Source organism: Myxocyprinus asiaticus, chromosome 3 (genome assembly GCF_019703515.2).
Source record: "Myxocyprinus asiaticus isolate MX2 ecotype Aquarium Trade chromosome 3, UBuf_Myxa_2, whole genome shotgun sequence".
NCBI lineage: Eukaryota > Metazoa > Chordata > Actinopteri > Cypriniformes > Catostomidae > Myxocyprinus > Myxocyprinus asiaticus.
The window spans coordinates 40,275,142-40,289,115 of record NC_059346.1 but is presented as its reverse complement, the minus strand read 5'-3'; the positions used below and the strand labels follow the sequence as shown (position 1 = coordinate 40,289,115).

At 40.8% G+C, this 13,974-nt stretch overlaps 1 protein-coding gene across 2 annotated transcripts in view; it reads left to right on the top strand.

Moving 5' to 3' along the window:
• Positions 1-13,974, top strand: part of LOC127419271 (EGF-like repeat and discoidin I-like domain-containing protein 3) — a 291,255-nt gene that overhangs the window by 86,176 nt on the left and 191,105 nt on the right. The window contains exon 2 of one of the 2 annotated variants that reach the window (XM_051660547.1): positions 5,757-5,786. The exons of the other annotated variant lie outside the window; for it this stretch is intronic. Coding sequence (XP_051516507.1) covers positions 5,757-5,786 — 30 coding nt within the window. The remainder of the gene's footprint in view (positions 1-5,756; positions 5,787-13,974) is intronic. 2 annotated transcript variants of the gene reach the window in all.

The window sequence follows — 13,974 nt, the reverse complement described above, 5'->3', positions numbered from 1 at the left end:
ACTGCCTCTGAATGATAAATACGGACTGGGCACTGGCTGAGCGAGTGGCGGGGTCAGACACAACTGAAACGTTTAGACATTGTATTACAGCAAGCACTGGGAAACTGCCCTGATTCCAAGGATCATGGCCTTCAGACGATTACTCAAGCAATGCATTCACATAGCAGCAGAATACAGTTGTCAGTCCTGTTTGGACCAATTCAAAATTGGCGGTGTACAGGAAACCCATTTGAAAACAGTAATTATGTTGGCTTGAAGTAATTCCACAAAATTGCTTGCGTCACCTTTAAATCACCTTTCAAATTTTGAAGCACATATCAACTAAGCAAGCTCTCCCACCTGGAAAAAAGGAACACTTATGTGAGAATGCTGTTTGTAGACTACAGCTCAGCATTCAACACCATAGTGCCCTCCAAGCTTGATGTGAAACTCCGGGCTCTGGGCTTAAACAGCTCGCTGTGCAGCTGGATCCTGGACTTCCTGTCAAGCAGATGCCAGGTGGTTAGAATGGGCAGTAACATCTCCTCATCACTGACCCTCAACACTGGAGCCCCACAGGGCTGTGTTCTCAGCCCACTCCTGTATTCCCTGTACACACATGACTGTGTGGCAACACATAGCTCCAATGCCATCAAGTTTGCTGATGATACAACAGTGGTAGGTCTGATCACTGACAATGATGAAACAGCCTACAGAGAGGAGGTGCACACTCTGACACACTGGTGTCAGGAGCACAAACTCTCCCTCAAAGTCAGCAAGACAAATGAGCTTGTGGTGGACTTCAGGAGAAGAGAAAGAGAACACAGCCCCATCACCATCAATGGAGCACCAGTGGAGAGAGTCAGCAGCTTCAAGTTCCTGGGTGTCCACATCACTGAGGAACTCACATGGTCTGTCCACACTGAGGCCGTTGTGAAGAAGGCTCATCAGCGCCTCTTCTTCCTGAGATGGCTGAGGAAGTTTGGAATGAACCGCCACATCCTCTCACGGTTCTACACCAGCACTGTAGATAGCATCCTGACTGGCTGCATCTCCGCCTGGTACGGCAATAGCACTGCCCACAACCGCAAAGCCCTGCAAAGGGTGGTGCGAACTGCCAGACACATCATCGGAGGTGAGCTTCCCTCCCTCCAGGACATATATACCAGGTGGTGTGTGAAAAAAGCTCAGAGGATCATCAGAGACTCCAGCCACCCGAGCCATGGGCTGCTCTCCCTGCTACCATCAGGCAGGTGGTATCGCAGCATCAGGACCCGCGCCAGCCAACTTCATGGCAGCTTCTTCCCCCAAGCAATCAGACTTTTGAACTCTTGATCTCTCACGATCAATATACATCAGCACTGCACTGTATTAATCTTATTATCTCACACTGGACTGTCATAAATTATATTCTCTCTTAACAACACACTGGCAACTGACTATCAACCAACAGCCTGAGTGTCAATACAGTACAATACAACCTACTGTACATTTTATATATACTATATATACAATTTTTTTTATTTTATAATGTGTATTCTATATTGTGTTTATTGTATAATGTACATTGTATGTTATTATTTGTATATTATTTTGTGTGTAATTATGTGTACATTAGATTTTAAATTGTGTTGTGTAAATCTGAAGTTTATTGTAAATTGGTATATGTCTCATCACTGTCATGACTGCTATGTTGCTCGGAACTGCACCCAAGAATTTCACACACTATTGCACTTGTGTATATGGTTGTGTGACAATAAAAGTGATTTGATTTGATTTTAGCTGGGTTTGGCAAAACCGCCCGCGCAATGCGCAAATGGGATGGGTTAAGTGCAATTAATTCTGAGGTTCTTCTCTGGTTATTCCAGCGTCTGCGTCCTATTATATATTGTCCATTCCCTCAAGCACCAACAATTTCAACAAAGACAGCACATTAATAAGAAGTTGGTAGTATAAATGGACTCTATGCAATTTATACACACGGAAAATGTGATTCTTGTCAGGATTTGGATGTACGCTCCATTAAATTAATAATTATTATTAATCATTTTCATCTATTGACACACATGTCATGGCTAGTATTAACAGTGATTGTATCGGCATGCACTTCACTTCTACCGGTTGATTTTGAAAAATTTTATTCATTTATTGAAACATGAAAAAAATTTAAACCAAAAATATTTCTAAATTCAAATTACATTTCAAACTAAACAAAAATATAATAAAGTGGTCTACAAAATCATACTAAATCCAAACATTTTACTCTCTCCAAATTCTTCCACCGGCCCCTTTTGCAGTGACTAAAAATCACTTTCAACAACAGGTGGAAAATTACTATTCAAAATTAAATCATAAATACAATTGTAAACATATAATAATAATAATAATAATAATAATTGGAAAAAAAAAAAAAAAAACAAGACCTCTAGAAAGTTTGACACAAATCTCATACATTTTTGTTTCAAAAACGGCTTCAACAGCGATTGAAGGGACATAATTTGATGTTCTGTACTTTCAGAATTTGGACATGAAGTTTATTATTACCACCTGCTGGTGGAATCTCCAAACTGCAAAATGCAGGAACTGACTTTGGACTTTGCGCTGAGATAAGTGGTGGTATTGAAATGTCTTAGGGCAATGACAAATTGCGCTCTGCACCACTTCATTTACATACAATACACTCACAGTTTGCGCGCCTACAGTCACAGTAGCGAAAACACTCCCACCCATGGCCACTTGCGCTTTGCGCTGGTACGGAAATTGCACTTAGGATTAGTGTTCTCACAAAATTGGATAAGACATAGCGCACGGTTGTAGCGCTGTGCTTTGCGCACTCATGAAAAGAGAGCCCTGTGTTTAAAGTAGAATTGTTTAATTATCCTCATGATGCATATTTTCCATCTTGTTTTTGTAATCGGAATAAAAATTAATAAAAAAAAGGAGAAGAAATCTATCAAAAAGCATCTGACAATAAAAAAGCTTCCAGTCAAGGTAAAACTAAACTATTTAAATATTGTCTAGCTGTTTACTGATATTTAGTCTTGTTGAATATTTGAGTTTAGCTATAATAACATTCTGGAATATTTTTAGCCATTGATGTTTGCATGTTACTGACGTATAAGACAGGCTATTGGTACAACAACAGACATCAATTTTATAGCCGATGCAAACGATTTTTTTTTTATTGATTTTTTTTATATTTTGTTATTTTGGGTATTTTGTGATATTTTACAAATTGTTTAATTTATATTCCGTGTTCAATGACGCACTATTTAAAGTTTGATCCACAACAAACACATAATTTGTGCACACACCCTCCCCTGCCCTCCAACCACCATGTAACACATTTCACTGGCAGTGGTTGGTCGTTAAAACACTTCAGTGGAAAAAATTTCCCACCGCAAAAGCCCTAGTTGTCTGTCATTTCATTGACATAAGTGTGTGCTTTGCAGGCCATTCTTTTGCTGTCAGTCATTAATGTTAGGGCTGTCAACCTCTCTCAGGTTATGAAAAAGACAGAAAAAAAGGGGTATTGTGTGGTCATAGTCAGTGCAAGTCAAAACTTATTTTAAGTGTTTGGGCAGATGAGGAATACAAGAAATATATATATATATATATATATATATATATACACAGGTGCATCTCAATAAATTAGAATGTCGTGGAAAAGTTCATTTATTTCAGTAATTCAACTCAAATTGTGAAACTCATGTATTAAATAAATTCAGTGCACACAGACAAGTAGTTTAAGTCTTTGGTTCTTTTAATTGTGATGATTTTGGCTCACATTTAACAAAAACCCACCAATTCACTATCTCAAAAAATTAGAATACATCATAAGACCAATAAAAAAAAACATTTTTAGTGAATTGTTGGCCTTCTGGAAAGTATGTTCATTTACTGTATATGTACTCAATACTTGGTAGGGGCTCCTTTTGCTTTAATTACTGCCTCAATTCGGCGTGGCATGGAGGTGATCAGTTTGTGGCACTGCTGAGGTGGTATGGAAGCCCAGATTTCTTTGACAGTGGCCTTCAGCTCATCTGCATTTTTTGGTCTCTTGTTTCTCATTTTCCTCTTGACAATACCCCATAGATTCTCTATGGGGTTCAGGTCTGGTGAGTTTGCTGGCCAGTCAAGCACACCAACACCATGGTCATTTAACCAACTTTTGGTGCTTTTGGCAGTGTGGGCAGGTGCCAAATCCTGCTGGAAAATGAAATCAGCATCTTTAAAAAGCTGGTCAGCAGAAGGAAGCCTGAAGTGCTCCAAAATTTCTTGGTAAACGGGTGCAGTGACTTTGGTTTTCAAAAAACACAATGGACCAACACCAGCAGATGACATTGCACCCCAAATCATCACAGACTGTGGAAACTTAACACTGGACTTCAAGCAACTTGGGCTATGAGCTTCTCCACCCTTCCTCCAGACTCTAGGACCTTGGTTTCCAAATGAAATACAAAACTTGCTCTCATCTGAAAAGAGGACTTTGGACCACTGGGCAACAGTCCAGTTCTTCTTCTCCTTAGCCCAGGTAAGACGCCTCTGACGTTGTCTGTGGTTCAGGAGTGGCTTAACAAGAGGAATATGACAACTGTAGCCAAATTCCTTGACACGTCTGTGTGTGGTGGCTCTTGATGCCTTGACCCCAGCCTCTGTCCATTCCTTGTGAAGTTCACCCAAATTCTTGAATCGATTTTGCTTGACAATCCTCATAAGGCTGCGGTTCTCTCGGTTGTGCATCTTTTTCTTCCACACTTTTTCCTTCCACTCAACTTTCTGTTAACATGCTTGGATACAGCACTCTGTGAACAGCCAGCTTCTTTGGCAATGAATGTTTGTGGCTTACCCTCCTTATGAAGGGTGTCAATGATTGTCTTCTGGACAACTGTCAGATCAGCAGTCTTCCCCATGATTGTGTAGCCTAGTGAACCAAACTGAGAGACCATTTTGAAGGCTCAGGAAACCTTTGCAGGTGTTTTGAGTTGATTAGCTGATTGGCATGTCACCATATTCTAATTTATTGAGATAGTGAATTGGTGGGTTTTTGTTAAATGTGAGCCAAAATCATCACAATTAAAAGAACCAAAGACTTAAACTACTTCAGTCTATGTGCATTGAATTTATTTAATACACGAGTTTCACAATTTGAGTTGAATTACTGAAATAAATGAACTTTTCCATGACATTCTAATTTATTGAGATGCACCTGTATATATATTTTTACTGAAAATGTATTACTGATTGTTGTCGTGAGATAGAGAAAGAGATTGGTTACATTTGGTTAGAAAGATAATTTTTGGTTGACTTTGGTTACCCATCTATATAGACATTATTCAATCCATTCCTGTCTTTTGTTGTGTACAGTAAATAGGACAGTTTGAGGCCCCATCCACATTAATACGCTTGATAACACATTGATTTTTGCTATGTTTAAGCCTCTCATCCATAGTAGACCTGCATTTTCCTTCAACAATACTGAGACTTTTGAAAACACTTTTTATTACAGCATAATGGTGTTAGAAAGCTGAAAACACCTGTTTGTTAGTAAACATTGTTTTCAGTCCTAGACACATTACCATGTGAACATTGCCATTGTGATGTGTGAGATGCAGGAAAACTGTATTGTTTTGGTCTGATTGTTTTCTGTTCAGAAGTTCATGACCTGTTAAATTGTAATTAGATTAAGTGTTACGAATGAGGAAATATGGAAGAGGATTGACAATCCCTTTCTCTCTCTCCTTCCTTTCCTTCCTGTTTTTGATATCCCTCTATAGCAGCAGATGGTGAGGATCCGACTTCAGCAGGTGGGATATGTCTAGATATGGTAATTGTTGTGCTCCCCTCATTCTGCACCTGTATCTCTCTTTGTTTCACTTCCCTTCCACTATTGTCAGTTTTGGCATGTGTGACCTTCCCTGCATGAAATTCACACGTCTATTTCAGAACTCTTTCCTCTTACCTGTTTCTTCGCACCTTCACAAGATCTCTCATGATGTCTTTTCATTCTAGCTGTGTTATTCTGTCTTTTCTCCAAGATGTTGATGCATATAACATATCAAAACCTGACATAGCCTGAACCCTCTGCCTATGAAATATTGCCTGGTCTCTCTCAATTGCTGCTATTCTGATTGTTCACTTGGAATTATTGGCTGTTGTCACTGTTGACGTGTTTACTTGACTTACAGAATCTTATATAAAATGTAGTTACTCAGTTTTGCACTGTGCACTGCACACACACACACACACACACACACACACACACACACACACACTTGTTATTAAAACATTGTGGGGACTCTCCACACACTTCCATGCATTTTATGGATCTTATACAGATCTAACGATAATTTCTATCCCCTAACCCTAACCCTACCCCTAAACCTAACCCTCACAGAAAACTTTTTGCATTTTTACTTTACAAAAAATAAAAAAATAAATACATTGTTTAGTATGTTTAATAAGCCATTTCCCTCGTGGGGACCACTGCGCTGGGCCCCACAAAATAGGTGATCTCGGGTTTTACTATCCTTGTAGTATAAACATGTACACACACACACACACACACACACACACACACACACACATCATGGTGGGGACTTTCCATTGACTTTTTATACTGAACTCACAACATTTTCTAACCCTACCCCTAAACCTAACCCTCACACAAACCATTTTTAGATTTTAATCAGGTCACCATTTATTATTATTTGTATTTATTAAGACGTTTTTCTTGTGTGGCTATTGACTGGTCAACAATCCCATACTATCCAGGATAGTAACACATGTTAAATGAATCTAAATGAAGACATTATTTAGCAAATACAAACATACAGTATTATAGACTTCTGTTGTTTTTATATTAAATTAATTATAATTACAATAGACTAACCCTAATATATATTTCTTAGGGTTTGAATATAATTATTATATGCACACACATACACACAGTATACTGTATAGACTGTATATATGCAAAAAATAAAAACAAATATTAACATATTATTATTATTATTATTATTATTGTTTAAGTGATTAACACATTTACCAAATTATCTGTATTCAGACATAACTGGATGGTAAACTGAGCTGAGTCAGAGCTGGTATATATATATATATATATATATATATATATATATATATATATATATATATATATATATACAGTATATAGTTAGTTCCGGTCCTCGAATCTGATTGGACGAGAGATGTTCCATGAGTACTGATGGACTTACACCATCAGCTCTCAGACGCTTCACTGTGTGTATCTCTCCACTTGTGTTCATGCCATTCTAAACTAAAGTGTAAGAGCAGTGCAGATGTGTTAGAAGCCATCTGTCTATTTACATTTAATTTTGTGACATTACATATTTTAGCCAGCAGATGGAGGCAAAAGACCATTTTTGCATGTAATATGAGACGTGACATGAAGTGAGTCAGTGTTTATATTCAACAGCACTCCGTGATTGCTCGTATTACTACTACACTACTAAAGCTAGGAAATAGCTTTAAATGGCTTTAAACTAACAACTTCAGCATTAAGGCTCATCACAGCTGAGAGACACAACAGACTGATTAATTACACAAACTCAAGGCGCTTACCTCTTAACGGACTTTCCACATTGGAGAGGACGTACTGTTCAAAATGGCGGAGGAGATTGCGATTTCTATAGTGAAAGACTCTTGTGCACCAGCTACCGCGAATTAGGGAGGAATACCCCCGCTTGGATGGCTATTTTTCCACTGAGAAAATAGGATGCATTTTCACCAAAATGACATTATCTTCAGAAAGCTGACTAACAGACTACAGCATCATCAGCAGGTGATCACACATGCTCCATCTCTCTCTCTTTCTCTCTCTCTCTCTCTCTCTCTCTCACACACACACACATATACATCCTTGTTTCTCCAATAACATTATTATGTTAGAAACAGCCCAAGCTGTGATACTAGTTGTTCTGAAGTGATGTTTTTGAGAGGCTTGGATGCATCATTTGGTTTGAACCAGCAACGACAGATTCTGATCCATCGCGTAAGAAAGTAGTTCCATGCACAAATGCGTTTTTTTTGTGACCATACTGTTGTATAAAAGCAATGTCACACTTGCAATCGTGCTATATGGCCCTAAATCATATATATTTACTACATATATATAATACATAATTAGCTAAAATATAGTCAGATATTTATAAGTAAAAAGAAAAAAAAAGTTGTTTGTTTTTTATAATCAATTTTAAGCGTTTATCTGCCTTCTCTCAACCTCCTTGGCTTCTCAATAACACACCATTGATCCCCCTCATTGTGCCTGGTGAGCACTCACTCAAGCCCACTGATCTCTGTGAGCAGAGCTGCTTTGAAGAGTGCTCAGACTCCTCTTTCTTCATGCCTCACTGTTTTATCTGGTTCCAGGCTTTCGATAAAACAGATGATCTCTCCCCTCTTCACATGCCCATGTGTTTCACTCACATCAGAAGAATACATGCAGATCTGTTGCTCTCTGTCACCATAGACCAGGGGTAGCCAATCCTGTTCCTGGAGAGCTACCTTCAACCTTAATCAAATACACCTAAACTAGCTAATCAGGATTACTTGAAAATTACAGCAGGAGTGTTGGAGCTGGGTTGGAGCTGAGGTCTGCAGGAGGGTACTGTTGCTCTCCAGGATAGTGTTGAACCAGCTGTGTGTAAGTTCTCACGTAAGTTAGGACGTAAAGTTCACACTAAGGGCTTAGTAACTACTAATTAGTTTGTAACTAAGTCAGTGCTTAATTTGGTTGCACCACCTGTTCTTAAGGCAAGACTTAACTAGTAGGTCATAAGTTCTCCGTAAAGTAATGCGTAGTCGCATAATATGACGTTTACCTGTATTTATTCAATAAGCAGCCTTCATATTTATACACAGAAGTGTTAAAAATCCATGAACTTCAATTTGATCTTGTTACGGTTGATGTTCAAACCTTGTGTGCTCACGTAACTGTCAGCTGTAATAAATTAAATCCCCATTAAAATATGATACGTAATAAAAGTAGGTTTGATAAATAGTATATTTGCCCTATGTAAATAACAATATTATAGGAACTGTATCTAAAATAATTGAGGGGTGATAAATAAATACTAATACAACAGGCTGGAAAACAGACATTTATTTATTTTAATATCATATATATATATCTTCACTTCACTTCTATTGTCACACAACCATATACACAAGTGCAATAGTGGGTGAAAGTCTTGGGTGCAGTTCCGACCAACATAGCAGTCATGACAGTGATGAGACATAGATGAGACATATACAAGTTTACAATAAACAGATGTACACATCACAAATATATATACACTGAACAAAAATATAAACACAACATGTAAAGTGTTGGTCCCATGTTTCATGAGCTGAAATAAAAGATTCCAGAAATTTTCCATACGCATTGATTAGATTAGATTAGGGCCTAATGAATTTATTTCAGTTGACTGATTTCCTTAAATGAACTGTATCTCAGTAAAATCTTTGAAATTGTTGCATGTTGCATTTATATTTTTGTTTAGTATATATATATATATTTGGAATGTGTTGAAACTTGACACCGGGCGACGCACCCTGAAAACTGCACCGTTAGATCGGTTTCATGCTGAAGAGACGCTAAAGTACATTTTTTTCTCTCTCTCTCTCTCGCGTAAATGTCAACATCATAATGTATGTTGAAAGGATTGATGCCTGTCACGCAAAACATGAGCTCACTGATGTCATAAAATATCAGTCTGCTTTTTTATTCCATCCATTACGCCTGGTCGGAGGCTTCCGTAAATATTTAGTTTATACACAGGGTTACGTTCTACCTAAGTTTAATGGTGCAGTGCTCAAATATTTAGTAGTGAGTAAATTGTCACTTAGTGCCCATTTGCGCCACAACTAGGCTAAGATTTAACTTACGCACAGCTGGTGCAACCGGCCTCAGGAGCATGTTTGGATACCCCTTCCATAGACATTTTCTGTGTTCGTTCTCTCATGAGAGTGTTAATGTTCTTGTACTAACAGTTGCATGATACAATTAAGGTGATCCAATATCCCAGGTGTATGTGATTTGCTCTGATCTGTGCTTATGGCTGTAACGAGTCAGGAGAGAATGGAAGATGTAAATGCAGCATCTTTAATAAACAAAAGAAAACCAGATAACTCAGAACATAAAGAAACAAAACACAGGGAACAAACGTACAGAGTAAGGCATAATACATGCAAAGACTGACAGAGGAAACAAGGAAAAACAAGGGCTTAAATACACAGGGGCAAACAAGGGAACACCTTTGGAAACAATCAGGGGAAAACAAATCATAAAATGAAACTACAAAGGACTACAAAAACTAACAGGAAACAGGAACTAAACAAGAATTTCAAAATAAGTCAATATAAAAAACAGGGAATGTGACAGAGCCCCCCTTTTAAGGAGCGGATTCCAGATGCTCCAGAAAAAAAACAAAAAAACAAATTGTCCATGGGGTGTGGGGGAAAACAGGTAGTTCAAGGGGACACAAGGGGCAAGGGGAGCAGAGGAACAAGGAAAAGTCAGGTAGGCTTGAAACCAAGGCGGAGCCAGAGGGATGGAGAGCCAGGGTGACACTGCAGGCTCGGAGGACCAAGTAGACCAGAGCAGATCAGGCGGGCGGCCAGGAGACCAGGGAGACCAGAGCAGATCAGGTGGATGGCCAGGAGACCAGAGAGACCAGAGCTGATCAGGCGGATGTCGGACCGAGACAGGGTCAGGAATCCTGGGAGGCGGCCGCAGGGTCAGGAGGCCTGGGAGGCAGCCGCAGGACAAGGACAAGGTCAGGCGGCAGAGCCACTGTAGGAGGAGTCTCTGGAGGAGCGGGCAGAGCCGCAGGAGGAATAGTCTCTGGGGCGGAGCCGCAGGAGGAATAGTCACTGGAGGCGGAGCCACAGGAGGAATAGTCTCTAGGGGTGGAGCCGCCAGGGAAGACGGAGCCGTGGGAGGCTCGAGGGGCCAAGCCGTGGAAGGCAGAACCATGGGAGGCTCGAGACAAAGAGTCCAGGATGAATGGGAACTGACCTCCATGGTTGCGAACATGGGCAGAGACTCGGGAACGACCTCCGTGGTCGTGGGCATGGGCAGAGACTCGGGAACGACCTCCGTGGTCGCGGGCATGGGCAGAGATTCACTTGTATTTTATTGACCTAGAGAGCTGAAATAGTCTTCTAAAAATATTCATTTGTATTCTGCAAAAAAAAGAAAGCCATGTTTCTTGGTGAGTAAATGATGAGAGAATTTTCATTTTTGGGTAAAATATTCCTTTAAATAAAAATAACTAGACAATAAATATCGAAATATAGTATATATATTTATGTGTGTGTGTGTGTGTGTGTGTGTGTGTATGTATGTATATACTGTATATACACATATACATGTATAATGTAATATATAATTTATATATTATATTATACATGTATATTGGGGGGGCGATCAGTTACCCTGTCGTGCCACCCCAGAGTGCGTTGACGCCTTATGCGGCTGCCTATATCGCCTGTGCCGGGATCCGCTACTGGATAAGCAATTAGCATAAAAGTCCTCAGATGCCACTGACCGCCACAAAATGATGCTCAGATCGGACTTGCTTCATTATTTTATATACACTATTGTAATGTCAAATTGTCCACAGTTAGCACTGGCTAATTTTTTGGAATTATATATTATGAGTTCCTGGGAATCTGGGAATGGCTTAAAAACTGGGAATGGATTGATTTTTTGGTGCATCTGATAGATGAAAGCGATAAAGGGAAAGTGTGCATCCAAAGAAAAAATTTTCATGAAAAAAAAGACATCAAAATAATGACATTTACCTAAGTCGCTCAAAGGATCTTTTTTAGGATTGTTTTTTTTTTTTTTTTTTTTTTTTTTTTTAAGATTGAAAGCCTCATTCCCTATCTGTCACTCACACCTGTGTATTCTGTCATCATTTACTCAATCTCACGTCGTTCTAAACCCGCATGACTTTCTTTAAATTTTTTTTTTCTGCCTAATATATATATTTAAATTGCCTAAAATATTCTATTTAAAGACACTAAGCACTATGTCTAAACACAATACTGCAAATGCTTCTGGCACCATCTGAACACTTTGTTGAGGTCACTGTTCTAACCCTTGTGGATTGTGGAAAATAATATAATCCAAAATAATGTCAGATTATATGCTTTAGAGCTGAAACAAATCAAAACTATCCCAAACAACCATCTATCTGCTCCTGTGATCAAAACACATTTAAAGGAATAGTTCACCCCAAAATGAAAATTAATTAATCATTTACTCATCCTCATGTTGTTCCAAACCCAATGATTTCTTTTTTTTTTTTTTTTTTTTTTCCAACTGTGGAACACAGGAAGAAATTTTACTGGAGACTCGTTTTCCATGCAATTACAATGCATGGGAAACGTCCTGGTTACTTTCGTAACCTCCGTTCCCTGATGGAGGGAACGAGACGTTGTGTCGATGTAGTGATGCTAGGGGTTGCCCTTGGCAGCCCTGAACACCTCTGATCTTTGAGAAAAGGCCAATGGGAATTGGCCTGTGGAATTTGCATGCCACTCCCCCGGACATACGGGTATAAAAGGAGCTGGCTCGCAACCACTCATTCAGATTTTCTATTCGGAGCCGAGTGGTTGTGTTCAGCAAGCTGAATTACTCTGCCGATCCAAAAGCTGTTGGATTTACGGCGCATTACAGTGGCTTCTCCCCCTCTTGCACTGGTGAAGTGCAGAGAACGCCCCTGGGTGCTTCAGCAGCTAAAAGAGTATATTCTTCCTACTGAAAGAGTATATTTTCCCTTATAAAAGAGTGGCATTAAGGGAGAGCGTCTTTTTAAAGATGCCTCTCAGTTTGTGTGTATTTCCTGGTTGCGGTCGTTACCTCTTCGCTTCCGATGGCCACGATTGCGGTCTTATGTGCTTGGGCGCTGCCCACGTGGAGACAGGGTTCATGGACGGGTCATGTTCTCACTGCGAGAGCGTGACCATGGCAACGTTGCGGTCGCAGTTTTTCCTTCGTTTGAGGGAAAGACCACCCCAGTGGCTCCCCGCCTCGGTCTTTCTACCTACGGGTTTGAGGCCATGTCGGTTAGCACTGGGTGCGATTTGGGGACCCCAATGGGAGCCACTCCGCTGGGTAACTCCCCACGGACCTCCCATTCCCCAGTAAGCTCGTTTGCCCTGCTGGGATGAGACCGCCGGCTCATCTCAGGGCGAGTTTGTGATCTCGTTTGGGTGCTCGTGAGTGGATGAGCTCTTGATTGCAGCATCAGAGAGTGGGCTGTCCAGTCTGACACTGAGGACTCGACTGGGCTCCCACCTTCGGGTGCGGTCACCCAGTTGCAGCCTGACGCGCAGCTGGCAGCCATGCTTGCCTGGGTGGCTGCGTGTTTCGGGCTGGAGTGGAACCCTCCACTCCCACGAACCCTCACAGCCTGACGATTAGTTCCTGGGCCCGGAGCGCCACTCACAGCCATGCCCCGCCCCGGTCCCTTTCTTCCCGGAGGTGCATGAGGAGCTCACGAGGTCGTGGCGCACACCTCCTGATGGCGCTCACCTCCATCAAGAGGGTAGGGGACCTGCAGGCGTTCTCTGTCAGTAAAACGTGCCTGGAGTTTGGTCGGGGTTGCTCTCATGTGATCCTGAGACCCCAACCGGGCTATGTGCCCAAGTTTCCCAAGACCCCGTTTAGGGATCAGGTGGTGAACCTGTAAGCGAAGCTACCCCGGGAGGAGGCAGACCCAGTCTCATCATTGCTGTGTCCGATGCGTGCTTTGCACATTTATTGGGATCGCACACAGAGCTCTAGACGCTCTGAGCAGCTCTTTGTCTGCTTTGGTGGACAGCAGAAAGGGAGCGCTGTCTCCAAACAGAGGATCGCCCACTGGGTCATTGATGCCATTGTGACGGCATATCATGCCCAGGACGTGCCGCCCCCCTTGGGGCTATGAGCCCACTCTACTAGGA